At 40.9% G+C, this 20,115-nt stretch overlaps 1 protein-coding gene across 1 annotated transcript; it reads right to left on the bottom strand.

The window, feature by feature from the left end:
- Window positions 1-16,498: 16,498 nt before the first annotated feature.
- Tmem30b (transmembrane protein 30B) lies at window positions 16,499-19,911 on the bottom strand. Its single transcript, XM_020154792.2, has one exon. The coding sequence runs from the start codon at window positions 19,573-19,575 to the stop codon at window positions 18,514-18,516; it is 1,062 nt and encodes a 353-aa protein (XP_020010381.2). The 5' UTR covers window positions 19,576-19,911; the 3' UTR covers window positions 16,499-18,513.
- Between the last annotated feature and the right edge of the window lie 204 nt (window positions 19,912-20,115).

Raw genomic sequence — 20,115 nt, 5'->3', positions numbered from 1 at the left:
TATAATGATACTGCACCCCCTCAATTAAAATACCCAGACAATATAGATATCTTTGGCCCCATCCACTGGACAAATATTTTTATTAAGCTTCTCTCCAGGACTTTATATTTGCACACTATTTGGTGGGCTTTAATCATTTTAAATTGCCTACCATTGCCCATTTTCTTTCTGTTATTGCTCAGGCAACCATTTTATTTAAACCCACAAACTTCTTGTGTGATGTGAGGTGAAATAAGCTGATTTTTTTTTAACATATTGGAATGTTAGTCTCAGAGATTGTTAGTTCTTTCCTTGTCCTTTGCTGAACATGGCAATTTAAGCCACCCCAGATTCTATTTTTATTTTCACTTTTGCCAAGTTCATGAAGTAAATTCCTCTTTCCCTCTCAATCTGGTTTTGCTTCCTGCCCCCAAGGAATGGCGTTGTCACTGTAATGTCTTCTAATGCACTATAAATGCCGTGATGAATTGGAGGCAGACTGGTTTCTTCTGAGTGGGAGTCCATTATCCTGTCACAATGTTCCTTTCCTGTAACTTAATTTTTATTGTAACAAATGACTAAGTACCAAAAAATGAAACAATGTGATGGGCCCATCTAAAGTGGCCTTCCTCTGATGGTAAGTGGAGTGGAGTGACAATTGTTTGCAGCTGCCTTCCACTGGGCCCTCTGTTGACGTTCACTGCCCAAATTGGAGTTATCAAAAGCATTTTCTGGGGGTTTATGGAAGATCTTCATTCACATTGACTGACTAATGATACCTATATAAATAAAGTGCTTTACACAAGAGGTAACATTAAGGATAAGAGTGGAAGAGACAGATTCACAAACTTAACTGTGCATTAGAATTACCTGGAGAGCTCGTTAAACTGAAATGCAGAGTCCCAGCTCCCATCAAGAGACATGCTGACCTCGTCGGCTGAGGCAGGACCTAGGAACAAGCATTTGCAACCCACATCTCAGCTGATCTGTAGGAGTCATTTAGATGACACTGTGAGACACACTTACCTAGAGCTTCTGGTCAATTGGTTTTTTCAATAAATGTCTCCTTATCCACTTGACCCTTCTTTTATAACAAGATACTTTCCCCTCCTGTTTGGATTTCTAAGAAATTAGGTTAGTTCTCTCAAGTCCAAGTTCTGGTTTGAGTATGACTTGTTCACAATTGATCCATTTCCTTCCATTTGCCCTATAGTTTAATAATCATCAACATATTAGAAGATGAAAACCATCCCTCTGGTACAGATGATATGAGAATATTAATCTGAAATCCAGAAATCCAATACATTTGGTGTGTAAGTGACTACAGCAAGTTGCTGCTTCAGAAGGGTCATAGATTTCACCATGTTCTCAAATGGGCCTGTGACCCAAAAAAAGGATGAAGACCACTACTCCAAAAGTGAACAAACTCATATTAATGGCTTCATTAATATGAAACTTCACTTTGGATAAATGGTTGGAATGTCTAACTAGCCCAACTGATTCTATGTCTAAGACGTACAACTGATGTTAAGATTACAGATTTATAGGTGATTAACATTTTATAATAAAGACAAAGCTAACTTTCATTTTTCTGAAATATTAGAATATTGAAGTTTAATATGTAATGTAACTGTATTGTCCCAGAAGCAGTGAAATTTCTTTCCCAAAAAAACATTTAGGAACAAAGGACAGAACCTCTGGGTTTCACCTCTAGTGGTTGGAGGCAGAGTAACAATGAATAAATTCTAGAAGACCATGGACTCTCCGCATCAATTCTGCCATCTACTAAACATATAGTAAGAGCCCTTCAAGAAAAATGAAATCAATCTTATGTTTCTTGGAGCTTGAGGCTAGCAGATTTGTGAAATATTCCAGGTTCATCTAGGAATAATCACACTTGTGAATCCTTATGGTGAAATTCTCCAGCCATTAAACTTTCAATTGGAGTGATTTCAGTAAAATATCACAGTAAACTTTATCAAGCCATGTAATGTATAAGAACAAAGGGAGTGGCTTTTTTAAAGGTTTGAATGTCACTTAATTTAAAATGCAGGGTTGGGGGTAGGAGGTTTTTGGAGAAAGAAGCAAAACAATAAACAAAGTAGTAATAAGCTTTTGGGATAACACTGTTGAGGGTTACACAATAATGGAAGATATACTGATGAAATACCAAATACTCTGGCTATCCCTAAGCAATTTCTGGTAATAAGACAAGATGCTCTTCAAAGGACCTTCAAGTATTTCATTCTAATCACAAACTATAAGGTGTTAAAGGGGTTAATGAGGTCTGAAGTCATTGTCAACTAATTATCTTTAAGTTGTTGTCATCACATACTAACTGTTATGCTCTGCCAGCTCCACCACTGGGGATGTATAACCCTGGAGTAATTGGTTCCAAAAACATAACCCAATAACAACCCAAGATGGCTCACCTGGCTGTTGCTTAGTTGGTTGACTGAAACCATTGCTGTCACCAACACACACATGCGTACAAACACACACACTTGCATACAAAAAGCTTTTAAGAACTTTCATCTTTTTTAAAGGGCTAGGGAAAAAATCAATAAAGTAGTAGCCTGGCCAGCAGTAGGGGCTGGCTGAAGCAGCATGGGTGGCTGAGCTGTATGAGAAACAGATGTAAGCTCTTTGAGACTAGGGCAGGCATTTCTCTTTACAACCAAATCAACCATCCAATGGAAGGCAATTAATGTTCCTACCATCGCTCACCCACCCGCTCCCCAAAACAATGATTCGATCTGACTGTTGAGCACAAGAGCACAAAAGGGCATCCACCCAGCCAGAGAACATATGATTTAGGCTCCCACATCACCCAAGTAGTATTCTTTAAAATGATTCATTTTGTGGTCTGAGTCAGCAGGGAAGTGCTTTCTTGCTGTTCTCGTTTCGTACACTCTACCATCCGATAAGTCTAAATTCATCTGTTGCTATTTACATCGATATTGCTTTTAAATTTATTTTGCCTGGCCTAGGAATCCTTTTAGAGTTGGTAAAAATATGGACCTGACACAAGTGGATCCTTGTTCATGTGGTTTCTTAAATGCACTTGGATGTCACAGAGTTAAAGATCTGGAATGTTTCATCCACTTTGGAAAACTGGCAGTTTCTCATGAGGATAAACAGGCATGTATCGTACACCTCAGCAAAATTCTACTCCTAGGAATTACCCAAGAGAAATAAAAAAGTTTGTCCAGAACAATAATCATACAAGAATATTTGTAGCAGCATTATTCATGATAGCTCCAAACTGGACACAACTCAAGCTTCTAAGCACAGGAGAAAGGAAGGGTCATCACACTGTATATTTATACAGCGGAATACTACTCAGCAATAAAAAGGAATGAAATACTGATACACAACAATATGGAGAATCTTAAAAGCATTGTGCTCACCAAAGAAGCTGGATATAAAAGAATACATGCATTGTGATTCATTTATAGAACATCCATGAAAGATGGAGCAAAACTCACCTATAGCAAAAGAAGTCAGAAACAAGTTGCCTTTGGCAGGAAGGTAATTGGGAGGGGCAAAAAAGAATGTTTGGGGGTGATATAAATCTTATGTATGTTGCTTGAAATGATGATCATACTTGTGAGTGCAATTGATAAAATTCATCAAGGTAACTCTCTAAGATCTGTGCATGGTGGTGTGTATAAATCAGTTTTCAAAACTCAAAAAGTTAAGGATTTGGAAAATACAGATAATGCAAACAGGAAAAAAAAAGATGAGGAAGTCAGGAAACAGGAGAAATGGGAGGAGAACAGGTAACACCGGGGGAGGCTAAAGTATTTGAGGAGGAGCTAATATTTGGATGTATGTAGCTCGCTAAAATTTTTTTGAGTGCCTACTCAGGGCCAAACACTGTGCTAGTCACTTTATTATGCATTATCTCATTTAAGCTTCTCTTTTTCTTTGACCCTCCAATGCAGAGTTGGGTTAATCACTTTGCTTGATTCTTGACACAGTCTCATCATTGGACCTCACATGACTAGTTTAATTTGGTTAGGTAGTTATTTTTATTTATAATGTATACTCACAAGCCAACTACCCAAACATGAACACGATGACTATAATCTGTTTTCTCATTCTTTGATCCTCCCTCTCATTCTCCCGTCTTCCTCCCCCAGTCATCAATGTGTTTATTGTTCCTTTTCTTTTTACATATAATTTTTTTGTGGTGCTGGGGATCCAACCCAGGACCTTCCTCTTGCTAGGCAAGTGCTCTACTACTGAGCTACATTTTTAGCCCTTACATATAATTTTATTTGTGCCATGTGAACTCTTAAACATATAGAGTTCTACATTATTTAGATTTATGAACAAAATGCTTTAAGTGATCTTTGGGGATTTATTTTTTTCCCCTTTAACATTATATTGCTAAGATTCATCTAAACTAACATTTATTGTTTACTCTTTTCTACAACCCTGTGAAATAGACATTATTATCCACATTTATGGATGATAAAGTTGGGGCTCAGAGACTTCAATTAGCATGTGTAAGGATAGAGAGCTGGGAAAGGGCAGAGGCGAGATTCTAAGCTGGACTTCTTAACCACAGTGTACACTAGCTTCTGCACGCTGTCGGACTTGCTATCCACAGCCATATCTCTGTATCACCCATTATTGTACATACTTATATGCAAATATAAATGCCAACATGGGACCCATGTTGTATTGGAATACAAAAGAATTGTTCAAGTTCATCTAGTAATTTATAGGCTGTTATACCCTGTAGAGAAATATATATGCATATAACTGGCAGGGTTTAGTCTTCTAAAATTCCAGAATATACAAGTAAGGAATGTCTTAGGAGAAGCATGCAAAGGCACGTGCTCACGCACACACGCACTTTCTGGAGGACGTCTCAGGACAGCTTCTTTATTTTGTTTAATCTCATATATTAAAAGGGCAAATGCACAAGCATTGTTTAACCAAGTCCTTGCTCCACACCTTGTAACTGTGTACCAGAGACCATGGGAACTGGGTCACCCTCTCAGGATGCCATTACAACCAAGCAGAATCTCATTAAAAATCAATTCCTCTGGTCCATAAAGCCAGTTTATTTTATCTTCCTGGAGTGCCTGCTGCTCCCAGTTACACAGCTTCATTGTGTGGCAGTCTCGTCCATGAAGAACATTGAACAAACAGCTATTTAAAGATTTCACATTTTTATGTTAAACTTTATCATTTTACAGTAGTTTAAGTTTATAGGGTTTGCTTCGTGTGCTTCAGATATCTTGTTACATGTTAGAAGTAGCATTGTGAGTCCTAGGGTTCCTTAATTAAATATTTGCCTTTATAAATAAGACGTTGTCTGTTGTGATTGCGTGGATTTAAATTAGTGACAGGGATTCCAGAGCTAGGAGCCTGATTTGCCCAGTTGCATTGTTCTTTTCTGGTTGTTGTTTGTGCCTACGATATTCACTGGTAACAACGCCAAAACCAGATAAAAAATTTGCCATTTGTAGTGACTTTGATTCAGGGATCTCTCAGTGTCCTAGAGATCAATATGCCGTGGCCATATTTTATAAATGGGCATTTGAAAGCACCAAGAGATTTAGCGACCTGTGCAGGTCACACCCAGAATGAGCAACAGAGGCAAGAGAAATTGAAGAGGCTACTCTGGTCCCATCTGGAATCTTTTAACTCTCTTTACTCCCTTCAGCAGGTTTAGGGCTGGCTGATTTCAAAGATCAGTGACCTTTTGGAATAGTTCCTAGCAATGAAACATAGAGGTTTGAGTTCCTTAGATTTTGGTTTTGGGAGTTCACTGTGTGGAGGCTCAGTTTGCATTGCAGAAGAGTCCAGGTTGTTTGTAAGGAAAGTGAGTATGGAGAAGGATGGGTTGAGCTGGGATTGAAGTAGGAAGAGGTTTAATATCACCACAGACATTCATGGCTCTTTCTCTACCAAATGCTGTGGACTAACTAAAGCTTGTCATTAAAAGAAAAAATTTTTAAAAGTTGACCTTGAAATCAGAAGAAATCAAGTCCCAAACAAACCTCATTATAACCTTGCTCAAATTCTCAGTGGAAAATAACAAGGCAGTCCTCTGTTAGGAACTTTTGTAATTTTGACAACTTTATTTCTCCTTAAGAAGCCATCCCTGGAATGTGTTTCTCCATGATTCCTTGTATGGAGTTCTGGGTTTGCAAGGTGACAGATGGTGTTAGAACAAAAAAGAGGCATTTGTTCAAATCTGTTTGCCCAGCTCTACACCATTGCGCTCCTTCGTGGAGATTTCTAAACAAGTTATTACCTTCAGGACTCTGAAAAGTTATAGGGAAGAAACCTTATTTTAACTTATTTAACCGTGAACTTGCCCATCCAGCAAAACAACTAGATATACCATCTCATAAAAACAGAAGTCATCTGCAGGGCTGGAGGTGTGGTTCAAGTTGTAGAACACCTGCCTAGCAAGAGTAGGCCCTGAGTTCAAACCCTAGTAACACCAAAAAAAAAAAAAGAAAAGAAAAAGTCATCTGCAGAAAACATTTCTGGAAAATGAGTAATCCCTCATTATTACAAAAAAGTTCTATGCCCAGCCCAAGATGAAAACTCCCATGTAAACTCTAAGTCAGAGAATTCTACTACTGGGAAGAAAGCTAGTGGTTTAGTCCAATCTGTCCCCTGGCTTTACAGAGGAGGAAGCCTGGAACATTAAAGAACTTATCTAGGTCACATGGCCAGATACTGGCAGGAAACAGACCATCTCCCAGAATCCATGCTCCCAAGCCCGTGCATGTTCCTGTCACCACTCTGCCACTTAGCTCACCTTTAGTACTCCCCACTCTAAATCATGTGTGAGCTTAGAATCATTTTAAAGATAAACAGAAAGCTGAAATGTTGCCACGTGAGTGTTCTGTGCTAATGTTTGCCTAGGGTGAGACTAGGCTTAGAGACGAGGACCTACACAGAGCTGCCCAGGAAAATTGAAAAAGAGATGCCTGGGAGGGAGGAGAAGTTTCAAAGGTTTCGGAGGCCTTTGGGAAAGTTACAGGTTCAGGATGTAAGCAGTGACAGACTCAGAAGCTACATAAAGTGAGCAGGACAGAAAGTTTTCCAAAAGCAAGGAGCTCTGAGGTCCTGAAACAGTGGCCGTCACTACAAGGAGACATGCAGGGAGAGGTCTTCCTGAGCCTCTTCAGTCAGTGGCTTTACTCTGCTCTGAAACATGGACCCAAAGCAAAGACAGATGGAAATCTGTTTTACAAAGGGCCAAAAGAATTGTCTCATAAGAACGTAGATCTAGAAATTGTTTTATATGTTTGTGTCATTTATATAATACTATTTTCCTTTTTTTGTATAACTTGCATACTTATAGAGCCCTAAAGTTGTCTTAAGAGTCTATGTACTTTATAAGAAACAAACAAATCCAAGAGACAGAGATAGGAGAATCAGGGTTCAAGGCCAGCCCTGGCAAGTTATCCAGACTCTATCCCATAAAAAGCTGGGTGTAGTGGTACATGACTGTGGTCCTGGCTATGTAGGAGGAAGAGGTAGGAGGATTGTGGACTAAGGCCAGCCTGGGCAAAAACTCTAGACCCTATCTGGCAAAAAAGGAAAAGAAAAAGAAAGAAAGAAAGAGAAAAAAGGAACTAAAAGCAAAAGGACTGGAGGCTTAGCACAAGTGGTAAAGTGGGAGAGCACTTAAGTGAGAGGCCCTGAGTTCAATTCCCAGTACCATAAGGAAAAAACAAAACTAAAAAACCCTGATTCCTGAGCTTTGCAGAAATGGTGGTTGGGGGTGCGGGGCGCTGGGGCACTGCAATGGAAAAACAGAAGCCGAGTCTAAGAAGATGGGAGGCTGTATTTGGAACCGAGTCTAAGAAGATGGGAGGCTGTATTTGGAACTCTCCCTTGGCAACATCTTATCTCAGTATGGTTTCCATTCTTGACTGAGAAAGGGAGCTGGGAGGAGCAGAACTGGCTGAGTTTTAGCTCTGACACATTTACAATAATGTAAGCCATCTTTTCCCCATAACTTTGAAAAACATGAAAGCAGATATTGGCTCTGAGTTTGTCTGATAGTCTAACTTTATTTCCTGTCAACAGAAATAACTCTGATTTATATTTGGTCATCAGCTTCACACACTCTCCTACAACTCATGTTGAGAGTGCATGGAGAGAGGTAGCACTCACAGCCATGATATATGTCTACCCAACAATGTTTCCTGGTCCAAAAGAGACCTTGGGGACTGAGAAAGACACTTCAGTATTCTCACTCTTCTCACACTCTGTCACTGTGTGCATCTCTCCAACACAGTATATCCCCTGGGCTGTAGATGAGCTATGAGTTGGCTTTGATCTCTGAGCCTCTCACCTCCCCTGCTCGTGATCCAAAAGGGTGGCTGGCCTGCATCAATCAATGCAGCGAGATGCTGGCTCTGAGAGGCCATTGCGTGCTGGCATCTGGCACGTTGTTTCACTCTTCAAATGTTCAGGCACATCAGAGGGGTGAGAGAATTTTGAAAATCTCATTTTCTTCACAAAATTGATCGATGGTGCAGGCAGTGCAAATTGAGGGAGTGTGAAGTTCAGTTAATGCCATCGTATGTCACCTGGCTTTGAATTGGGAAGCATTCTTTCCCCTCTCTGTTATGACACTGTGTAATGCATTGAATACAGGATGCCATCGATCATAAGACACACCTTTACTTAATGTCCCAGCAAGAAAGGAAAAAATGCTGCCTAAAACATGACCTGATCACCTCTCTCATTTAAAGTTTGGTGCTTTGTCCTTATTAAAGGGCTCTTCCTTTTTTTTTAACATTAATTTAGATAGTTTTTTAAATTTATCATGCTTGTGCAGACATGAAAAGGAAAATACATGTCAAATAAATTGGCTAAAATTTTCCCAAAACTTTTTCTTACTGGGTCCAACTGCTTTTTCTTCTGAACCCTTCAGAGACAGAATCTCCCATATTAATTTTATTAAACACAGTGAAGTGTTTTGCTCCCCAAAACTTGACAGTACAGCACATGACAGTTATATTATAAGTGTCACCTGGCTGACAGGGACTCTAAGTGCCAGTGATTTTAAGATTCCATGAATTATGAGAAGCCAAGAATTTGAAACATACCTTGGTTTTAGAGATGTCAAAATGTGAGAAAAAAATGTGTAGTTAAAAATGGAAGAAATATGGTTTGTTTGGGTATCAAACAATATAAATAAATATTTATATATGTATATAAATATACATTTATATAAAAATTAAAATATTATCTAAAACTTTTTATAAAATAAATTCTAGTCCTTTAGTTAAATCAACCTCACAAAAGTAAGCATAGTTTATAAAATCATCCACACTCACAGCGTTTGCTTACATTGCATGCTTCAGTGCAAACAATTCCTAGACCCCCAAGTGAGCAACCTCATTGTGCTTCTAGAAACCCCAGAGCCCTTCTTTTTGAAAGGAGGTGCTATGGACAGAGTTTATCAGTCCATCCATCAAGTTGTGAGGCAATTTAATACATTTCCTAGGAAAGGCAGCTTACAATATTTAGCAGTCTTTCATTTGATTTGTTTTTACTTTTCCCAATATGTAATTTATATTGAGACCATATTGTATTACAATACTAAATTAATTTCTTTTTATAGCCCTCTTTTTTTTTTAAGTCCCAATTTTTTGAAATATAGCCTAATGGAGGATCACCAGGAATACCCATGACAGTTTCCATCTTCATTTCCTGTGCCTTGTGAGTTTCAAATCCTGGCTCAGGTTCCCTGGTCTCCTCACCCAGGTGAGGGGTGAGGAGGTTCCCACAGCATCCCAATCTCCAGGCAAAATCACTGCAATTTGAGATCCACACGTGAAAAGCATTCAAGGTGTCTCACAATTAGGAGTTTCACGGGGTGAACGTGTTATCCAGCATTAATTTTAGTATAACAGGATAAAGTAGGGAGAAGTTAGGAGGTAGGGAAAAACATTCCTTCTCCCTACGCAGAAAACGGGAATAAAGACTCCCAATCTTTCATTTTAAAAATATACTTTCTAATATAAAAAGACATACTTTGCCTAATTTTCTAAGCCTTTTGGTGAAAGAATAGTACACGTCCTTTCCATTTTTTGTGCCTATGCTTACAACAAATGAAATTACTTGTACCTTTCCAACACTGAAATCAAAAATCTCTTTTTAGCCCTAAAGCTAACACATTCCATGACAAGGGACTTTTTGGGGGGAAGTGAAATTGGTAGTAATTACTAGAATTTTATTGAAGCAAATATTCTATATTATTTGAATAAAAATGAAAGATAAACACGCCTTTCAACCTGACAGTTGGGAATCCATTAACTCTCATAGAATTATCCAAATATAAGCATTAAAAAATTACTTACAACCTGAAAATTTAATTTGAAAGCTAATGTTTCACATGCATACACAATCTTATAAAAGCAGGTCTTTTTCCTTTCCCCTTGCATTAGACTCGAAGGTAGTTAAATGCCAGGGATTCTTTCTCTTTCCAGTGGAGGGCAGTAGCGTACATCTTTCGAAACGGGATTCCCTTTAGGGATGGAATCTGCAGCAGCCGGAGAAACCCTACACTCGATTTGGTCTCTGCGATCAGGTCGGGTCACAGTCCTTGGCAGGGTCAGCGAGGACAGGACGAGGTGACTTCAGGGGACCAGGTGGCAGAATGTCATTTTCCAACCCTGGGGTGTGAGTCTCCCAGCAAAAATGCCAGGCCTATGTCATGCAAAGCAATTGTATTTCCTCCTGCTCTGATCAAAGATTGTGAGGAGGAGGTGGGGCGGCGTTGGTCCTGGAGGGCATACTCTAAACAAGAGCCACCACAACACGCCACACTGGCCAGAACTTTGAATTTTTCATTAAAACGGAATGCACTGGGCAATACTTCACCTAATGTCACTTTTATTATTCAATTTAAAGAAAATGTTCAATTACAATTTTTTCCAAGTTCCTTAACGAAGTAACAAATTCTTAAAAATGAATTATTGTAACTTTGTGCTTGAGACTATAACAGTCCTGGAAACAAGGCAGGAAGGAGCAAAACCTGAATATGTCATGGAAGTACAGTTTTATGACTCCCCCACAGCTTGTCATTACTACAGAGGAAATTGCTCAGGCCAGTACTAATTTTCAGTACTAAGGAGTACACATAATATATTGATCATTTAAGAAATAATAGTAAAATGGACACCAGTATATCCAATTCCTCCCTTAAGAAACAGAATATTAGCAGGTCAGAGATCCCATCACCCCTCCCCCATATGCTCCTCCATTCACCTCCCTCTCTCAGAAGTAACCACGCTCCCCAGTTGTCCTTTTTGTCTTTCTCCTTATGGTCTGAATATGTTCTGTTCCATTTGACCTGGTTGTCTACCCCTGCACTAAAATCACCCTGTCCAAATTACTGAAGCAGGAGAGTAAGTCTTCCTTTCGGTAGGTCAAGGGGGTCCTACCCTCCCTCCTCATTCCCCCAACTCTTGCTCTTTCACAGAACGGTCGCCACTATTCTTCTTCCTTCACAGGATTAGTCTTGACATTCATAATTATATTATTAGCACAAAAACTAAAAGAAAGACTAAATGGTGAGACTCTGACTGCCTTACCTGGCCCCTCAGCCTAAGGACCTGGTTTGAGTCCTGATGCTAGGTCACTACATGTGCTGCCCAGAGGCTAGTTATTTAAGTTCTCTGAGCTTCAGCTTCGCATTCTCTGAAATGCAGATAGTAAGACAACCAGTGTCTGGGACTTTCATGAGGATCTCAGTGTGATGGTGTAGGCAAAGTGCAGGGTAAAAGTCAGCTTTTGACTTCCTATAGGCAGCAGAGCTTCTGAACTCTTATTGCCCTCAGCTGGAGTCCTTGCTCTCTTCCACCAGCTGCAACCTGGGACCAGTTTCTTTCTCTCTCCAAACTTCTGTTTCTGCATTTGCAAAACGAGGATAATACCGAGTTTGTTGTAAAGATGAAGTGCGAAAACCAAGGGAAATCACTTAGAGTGTCCTCTGGCACGTTTTCTGTGCTGAACAATTTCATGCATTTTAGCTAGATTTAATTTTAACAGTGAACTGCAAATTACTGCTAAAACTGCCCCAATACCCTCCTAGCATCTACACAAACACTTGCTCAAAAACCACTGGAAAAGAATGCTGGGACAAATGAAAGGTTGTGAAATCACCCTTGTGATCTTGCAATTTTTCTTTCTTTTTGTCTTTTTGAGGTGCAGGAAGCCAAGGACAGACTTCCTTACTCAGGGCCAAGCTCTCCTTTTTCCAGTTCCTTCTGTGGTTCCACAGCCTGCTTTGCTGGCTTGGAGCAGGCTTTGCAAAGAATTTCTTAACTTGTTTTCCAGAATCAGAGGAAAGTTTAACATAACAAAATTTTATAGCTCCTGCCCAGTAACATATATTACTTTTAAAAACATAAAAATACCTTTCCCTTATCATGCATTATTCTTTTACATGTACAATTTTCCTGACGTATTGAAGTAATATTCTATGGTTTGCTGTGACTTGGAGGTTTATGGTCCTTCTGTGGCAGATCAGACTAAACATAATTCATTCATAGCTACTTAGTGCTCAGGGAAATAAACCCCTGAACTTAAATAACTATGGTGTGACCTCTGTAAAATATTATTTATGGTTTTAAAACTACTATTATGCAGATATCAAGATGTGCCAAATGTTATAAACCAAACACCAGCCAGTAAATGGGACAGCTACCATTCCATTTATTTTCTCCTTCCTTTCTGGATATTTCTCTACAATGCTGTTTTTTGTTTAAATGGATTCCAGGGTAATTACCCTGCAGTAGAAAGCAATGTTCATTTACATTTTATTATAGAATGCTTCAGCAAGTAAAAAAATCTCCTCTATAAAGAAGCACCACAAAAATGTAAATATCCATTAACATAGTGTAGTTTAATAGAAAAGACACTGATTACCTGTGAGCACAAAGTAACTATCAATGGACTAATGTAACCCATCTGCTGTTCATTTCTGCAAATTAGTTTATGGAGGAGACCCTGATTATACATTTAAGTTATCCAGATGGAAACGCTAAGCTTAGTGTTTTCATGCTGCTAAGAATATATGTACATTTGTAGCGGTGCTTTGGGGTTTTTTTTGACAGTACTGGGACTTGTAGGGCTTTGCCCTTGCTAACAGGGACTCTACCACTTAAGTCACACTGCCAGTCCACATGGCCAGCACCCCCAACTATAAAATTTTCAAATGTTTAAAGTGTCACCTCTGTGTCTTGTTTATTCCTTGAATTATTTCCTTTGCATTCAACTATACTGTAGGAAACAAAATGTTGAATGGTAGTGAAGTAGTGGAATTATCAGAACCCTAATTGTCATTTAACAAATGTTTGATGTTCTATCACATACTGGTCATGGAATTTGGGAATGGCAATAATAAGTCGGAGAGAAAATATCTCAGCTCTCATAGAACTAACAGTTGATTATGGAGATGGATAAGGGGATAAATTCTAGACAGCATGGTAAATGCTGTCAGAGAGGAATGGAATACATGTCAAGGACAGAGCAGGCTGAGAACAGGAAGTGGAAGAGGCAAAGAGGGCTTGCGAGGTCCTCACAGAGGATGAAAACAGAACTGAGTGTCTTAAGAAAGAAAGAATGAATAGATTTGAGGGGTCAGGTGGACCAGCACAAGCAAAGACATGATCAAGAAAGACTTGACCGAAAGTGTGTTTGGAATACTGAAGCCACAGGATCTGACAACAGTAGGACTTAGAAGGAAACAGAGAAGGAGTCAAGTAGGCAGTTCAGGTTTTTGGCTTGGGTGGTTGAGGGGTGGAGTCATTATAAGCATCTGGGACTATAGTTGGCAGGACAAGTTTGGAAGAGAGGACAGTGAGTTTAGTACTGACTGCCCAGAGCAAATGGTACCTGTAGGGCATACAGGTGTATCCAAAATGTAGTTGGAAATGTGTATTTAGACAAAAGATAGGGTTGGAGACAGGAGGACTGCCACTTATATAGGTGATGTTCAATACATGTCTTTAAAGATTTATGCAAGTGAATATGTGAGCTAATGTGCTCCTCTAAAAAAAAACACTTGAAAAACTCCACAGTTCAGTTATTTATAAATTATGTCAAAACAACAGAGAAGTCTAAATCTTTAAAGACTTGTAAGAAAATGAAAAGGAAAAAAGTAGGAAATATTTTACATCCACCACTTAGTATGAATAGGAAGTGTGACATCTCCCATTTGAAATGCTTTAACAAAAATGGGAAGTGCCTTTTACTTTTTAAAATGGTCCATTTCAACATCACTGTGTCATCCAGAGTTAAGTATTTTTTAAAAAAGAACCCTACTTGCTTTCATAGAATTCTGAACAAAACTGAGCAAACTAGAAAGAATATATTTCTACCTCACTGGTCTTTTTTTTAAATAAATTTTTATTAGGATATATACATTATATGGGGGGATTCATAGTGACAATTCCTATTAGTCTTATATTGTACATTATTTACATTGTCCCATCGTCTCTCCCCCTCAACCCCCTTCCCATCCTGCTTAAAGTAACTGCAAGTGGTTTCTTAGTTCTGTTTCATATAGGTGTATGAAGTCCATCTACCATATACCATCACCTTACTCTCTTCCTTCACCTTCCCCCCTCCCACTAGTACTCCCCCGCACCCACACACTGTATCTATTGTGCTCTCACTGGTCTTGATAACTTTCTAATGCTCATGCACTTTGATGGATACGATTAATGGAACCACATAGTGTTCAGCACCTTGGTCTTTCAGAACAAAGTCCTTTTAGAAGAACAAAGTATCATTATTAATGACATAGCATTTACAGTTTTCATCAGCAATGTAAGGTTTCATCCACTTTATGGGAACTTAGTTGGGAGCTCAATATGGAGAGCAAGGCTATTAGCTAAGGTTCTTGACAGTAATACTTATTGCTTCTAAGGAAAAAAGATAAATCATACTCAAATTGATAAAAAAGACAAGCTGAGGGGTTGAGAAGGAGGTGAGCCACCATCTACTTACTGAATTTCTCAAAGACCTTGTCATCAGAATCCTTCTGTTAACCCTGCCCTCTTGGCATGGGCTTCCTGTGTGGTAGATCCTATGCCTCTGGGTACCCTGCCAGCCTAGAAAAGTGCCTCCTACATCTTTCCCTTCTCTTCTTTTTCTTCTCCTGTCTATAACCCCTAAACAGTCTATGTTGGGTCTCATCACCCTAGAGATTTTGTCTTTTGTGAGCTTGGACAGCCAGTTCTGTTAAATAAAGGAGTGCTGGCACACTCTGGTGACCTCATTGCATGAGGACCACTAATGGTGGCCATCCTAACAGTGGAAATGCATTTTTTTTTCCTAAATACACACTGCTATTCACATGAGGGATGACGGAGGATGTCTGTAAAACATAGCATCAAAAATTAGAATACTGTTAGAAAAAATTGCAAATTCTTTACAGTACTGCTCTCTTGCAAGAGCTTTCTGGGACCTTAACATGCTTCAGTCAGATTTGTCAAGGCCTTTTAAATGACTGTTTTAAAAAGACTTTGTCTTTGTTGGAGAGTAATTGAGAGAAATTTTTCTAGAAAGCAAAACAAATTTTAAAAATTGCCATGTCTATTTTATGTACAGAAATAATCTGGATGCAAACAAATGTTCAATGAAAGTAAAGAATTATCTTTTCTTAGAGTAACTGATGACTTGCATCTAAGGACCTAGAAGGCACTGGTTGATGACATTGTGGCTCTACCAGCAACTCCTGAAACATTATTCAAGATGTTGAGATCTCCAAATGACAAAAGAGGTCAACAGATCGAAATCGAGGTAGAGAGAGTTGTGGTTATATATTATGAAGCAGTATTTGCTCTAACAGAAATTGCAAACTATTACTCTGTCTCTGGTTTCTAACACTGTATAGTCAGCAAATTGTTTAGGTGATTTGCTGGGAGACACCTGGAACATCTTGCTTTTTCTGTAACTCTGTGCTGGAAGTATTCACTGACCACTTTATTGCTGTGTCTTTATTTCACAAGGCAGGTCAAAGCTCATTTCCAGTTCAATTGTTGACGTGCTCTTTTTTCTATCTCACTCCTACAAAACACACCTGTTGGTGGGATTCCTATCCCAACTTAGAATCCTGAGATACCAGGCAAAATGCTACAGAGCTCAGGGATCATTGTAGGAAAATGTTTCATGTTTCCACTTTAAAATTTCTACTGCTTTGTAATTTACAATCAGAGTATAATAGAGACAAAACTACAATCACATTCTTCAATAACTTTTACTAGAAAAATTTAAATACCAACCACATTTATCAAATTCAAACAATAATTGAGGATCACTAATTCATATTTACAATGTTGATGTAAGTTCAGTTCTGTTTTAGAAAGTTAATAATGAAAGGCTGAGTTCACTTTGAGCCTTATTCTGAAAGATGATTTTCTGGCTGCTGTTAACGAGAGAAAAATGGTTGGTACTGTTTGCGCCTTTAAGATCATAGTTCAAAAGAATTAAGCAAACATGATAACAAAGGTAAGACAAACATAACCTTTATTCTCTTTCAAAAGCCCAGAAAAAGGGTCCAGAATGAAATTTATTCATTTAATCATAATACCTTAAGATTCATAGTCTTAGTGATAGGCTGATATTCTAAAAATGATAGCAAAATATGTGATTGCTCTCAACTATACGGTAAAAAAAAAAAATGTAGTAAATTTTTTTATCCAACACAGAGGAGAGCTGAGCTAGTGAGCTGCTCAAACACTCATCATAAATAAAAATTACTCAAAGTGCATGTAATGATCATGTTTTTATAGTGTAAAATCACAACACTGAATCTGATAATAAAATTGTGTCACATTCAGGAGCTGGGAAACCAACACATTGGAGCTACTAAAATATTTGTTAGCATATGTAAAAATGCACGACTCTCTTAAATTCTTATTGTACCAGAAGATCCAAGATGGACACCAATGACCTGCATGCTTCACACTCATCGGGAATGATCAAGGAGCTAGAATAGTAAAAATCAATCTACACTATTCAATACAATTCAATATCTTACTACTAAAAAAAATAAAATATACCACAAGACTCATACTGCCTTAAAGGAATGAGAATAAAAGGTAGTAACAAAAAAATAGCTGTAATAGCAGGGACTGGAGAATTCTGACAAACACTAAATAACTGCTTTCAGTAAATAAACTGGAAGATGGTATCACTAAGGGTTTTATAAGTTCTTTTATTTTTCCATAGAAGAAAGGTTTTAAAAATATCCTATTGCTTCTTAGAATAACTTTATATTGGTTGATTCTAGTTAATCAATAAAATTAACTGAATGACTTTTAACATTATCTCGAAGGCCCAAATAATCCTAAAATTCTAGTTAATATGTGAAATTATGTCCCTCAGCACTCATTCAAGTGTGATTCCTAGGAATAAACACATTGCACTTAAGAACATAAATTAAAGCCTTTTTTTTTTCTTTTTTTGAGATCTAAGAGAAAAGACAGGAATGAAGCCCTTTCCTTTAAGCATTTTTTAAAAAATTTTTTTTTCAGGCACTAAAGAGAATTGAGCCAGGAGTTAGGAAACACAGTTAGGGAAACTGCTTTCCCTCTAAGATCACCTGCAGCTTTTTGATTCTAAGGTGAAAGCATGCCCTCTGAGACGTGAAAGCAGGCCTAGCATTTTAAAGTTTTTGCATAGTATCTGCCAGGTTTGTTTTTACACTCAAACATAAAACGAGTTGACACAAATCTGGCCCTGCAAATTTGTTTGCTAACTAATTTTCTAGAATCAGCATTGCTTTTTTTTTTAATTCATTCCATAAATTGAGAGCTTCTGCCTATGTTTAAGAGTGCTAGCTCAAACCTGAACATTGCGATTGTCCCTGGGAACAAACTACTACCCGAAAAACAGAACTCAGGTGACTGCTTGCAGGCTCAGGACAGTGATCCCCAAACTCGAGGGAATAATCTCCAGAGAAGCTTGTTAAAACACAGTACTGAGAGGTTCATCCAAGCCTTACAGTGCCAGACCCTGTGGGGTTGATACTTCCTGATCCATCTACTTCCGTTTGTAACAAATATGTTCTCCCCACCCCTCCATGCCTCTGCAGATTATCTCTGGGTCTCACTGTCTATCTCAACCGTCCCCCCCACCGCCAAAAAAAAAAAAACCCTGCTGTACTGCTGTAGCAAGAGCTCTGAATCAAAATCAAGAGCCAATTGCTAGCTGCTGATCATTGGTCTTCAATTGATAGGCGCTGACTAGGCATCTCTACCCTCCTTTTCATCCGGAATGCAACAGACTTAAAGACCTGACATATCAACTAAGTAAGTCATAAGAAGACCCCCCCCCCACCCTCCGCAGGACAGTTAGAGAGCCTCCAAGAGGAAGGGGATAATTCCTTTCTCTGGGCCCTTCGTCCATAGCAGGAAGCAAGATGAAGTGAGCATGAAATCGGTTGCAGGCAAAGGGGGAGACGCTAAAAGCTGCACACAAGACTTTTGGCAAAAATCAGGAAGGATCCTTTGAAAGCAGGCATCACTCGTCGTCGTCGTCCTCGTTGTTCTGGTCCTGGTAGCGAATGTAGACGACCAACATGACAAAGCCCATGAGGATGCAGAGGGAGCCGACCACCAAATAGGCGATACCCAGAAAAGGGTTCTTGCCGCCCATCCACGAGATGTTGCTGAAGATGAGGAGCTTTTGGCCGCCGAAGGAGAGCACCGGGTAGTTGTAAGTGATGTTGACACGGTAGGTGCCCCGGGGCAGGCCGGCAGTGTAGTTGCCCTGGCGGATGCGCGCGTACAGCTTGCGGAACGTGGGCAGCGCGGCCGTGCGCATCCACACCACGAACTCCTGGTTGATGAAGCCGGTGTTGTTGGGGTCGGGGCTGAGGTCGTAGACCGGCCGGTGCCAGTTGGGCGGAGGCGCCGTGCCGAGGAAGGCCAGCGCCAGGCTGCCATTCACCAGCGGCGGGTTGCGGAACTTGACGTGGTAGTCGGTCCACCAGGCGATGGCGGTGCGGTCCAGTGGCACCTCGTCGTAGGGCCCGCCGGGCTGGCGCTGGTGCCACAGCGAGAAGGAGTCGTTGAAGAGGCTGTTGGCGATGGCGCCGCAGGGCGCGATGGGCAGGCCGGTGGCACTGAACTGGTATGGCGCGCACTCATTGACCGGGTTGCGCAGTGCGCTCGGCAGCCCACTGAGCTGCGAGTCGTCGCGGGACACGCCGTAGCGCCGATTGTTCTGGTAGAAGTTGGACAGCTCGTAGTACAGGTACACGGGGCCCGGGAAGAGCTCGGCCAGCGAGAAGTACCAGGCGCACGAGCAGTTGGGCGGCGGCGCGCGGTCTCGGCCTTCGGCGGCGCACACCGAGCAGTTGCCGGTGCTCGGGTCGCCGGTGTAGTCGTACTGGAGCTCCTTGATGCCGTTGGAGGAGTAGTAGAGGCCCAGGCCCAGGCCGATGAAGGCCAGGCCCGCGCAGAAGAAGAGTGGCAGCGTGATGCTGGCCGACAGCAGCGGCTGCCAGGCGGGGAGGCGCTGCTGCGTGAACGCTGTGTTGTCCGGCTGGTTCGCGCCCCGCGCCGTGGCGCTCCAGGTCATGGCGGCCACGCGGGACGGCCGCAGCGACCGATCGAGGGCCGCTCAGGTGGGGCCAGCAGCGGGGCGCCTCCTCTCTCTGCGCCGGGCGAGCCCGAGGGCTCGGGTTTTCCGCCTGCTCAGGTGAGCTTCTGCTCTGGCCCCGCCTCCCGCGCAGGTGAGTCTGAGTTCCAGGCTTTCCGGACTGCTGTCCCCAGACCCTTCCGTTCCTCTCTGCCCAGGTGATCCGAGTCGCCTCCGCCCCCTCCGAGGTGAGCGGGGAGGGTGTTCTTCACCTCACCTGGCTGCTCAGGTTCGCGTTTGCCCTCGGTGGCGCTAGGTCCCCGCGCCAGCTCCTCCCTCTCTGGGGTGAGTGGCGGCCTCAGGCGGCCCCTGAGTGGCTCCTACCTAGGTCAGGTACCTCCTTCTCTTCCGCCTTCCAGGTTAGCAAGAGCGCCTAAGACCCTTTCCCCCAAAGTCATAGGCGCTTCAGCCTCCAGCAAAAAGTTTCACTGAGAGCTTGCACCGTGGTGCTGGAGGCTTTGGGGATCTCGGGCTGTTAAT

This window comes from Castor canadensis, chromosome 3 (assembly GCF_047511655.1).
Source record: "Castor canadensis chromosome 3, mCasCan1.hap1v2, whole genome shotgun sequence".
NCBI classification, from domain to species: Eukaryota; Metazoa; Chordata; class Mammalia; order Rodentia; family Castoridae; genus Castor; species Castor canadensis.
The sequence above is the reverse complement of the archived record's forward strand: the minus strand, read 5'-3'. Positions and strand labels throughout refer to the sequence as shown.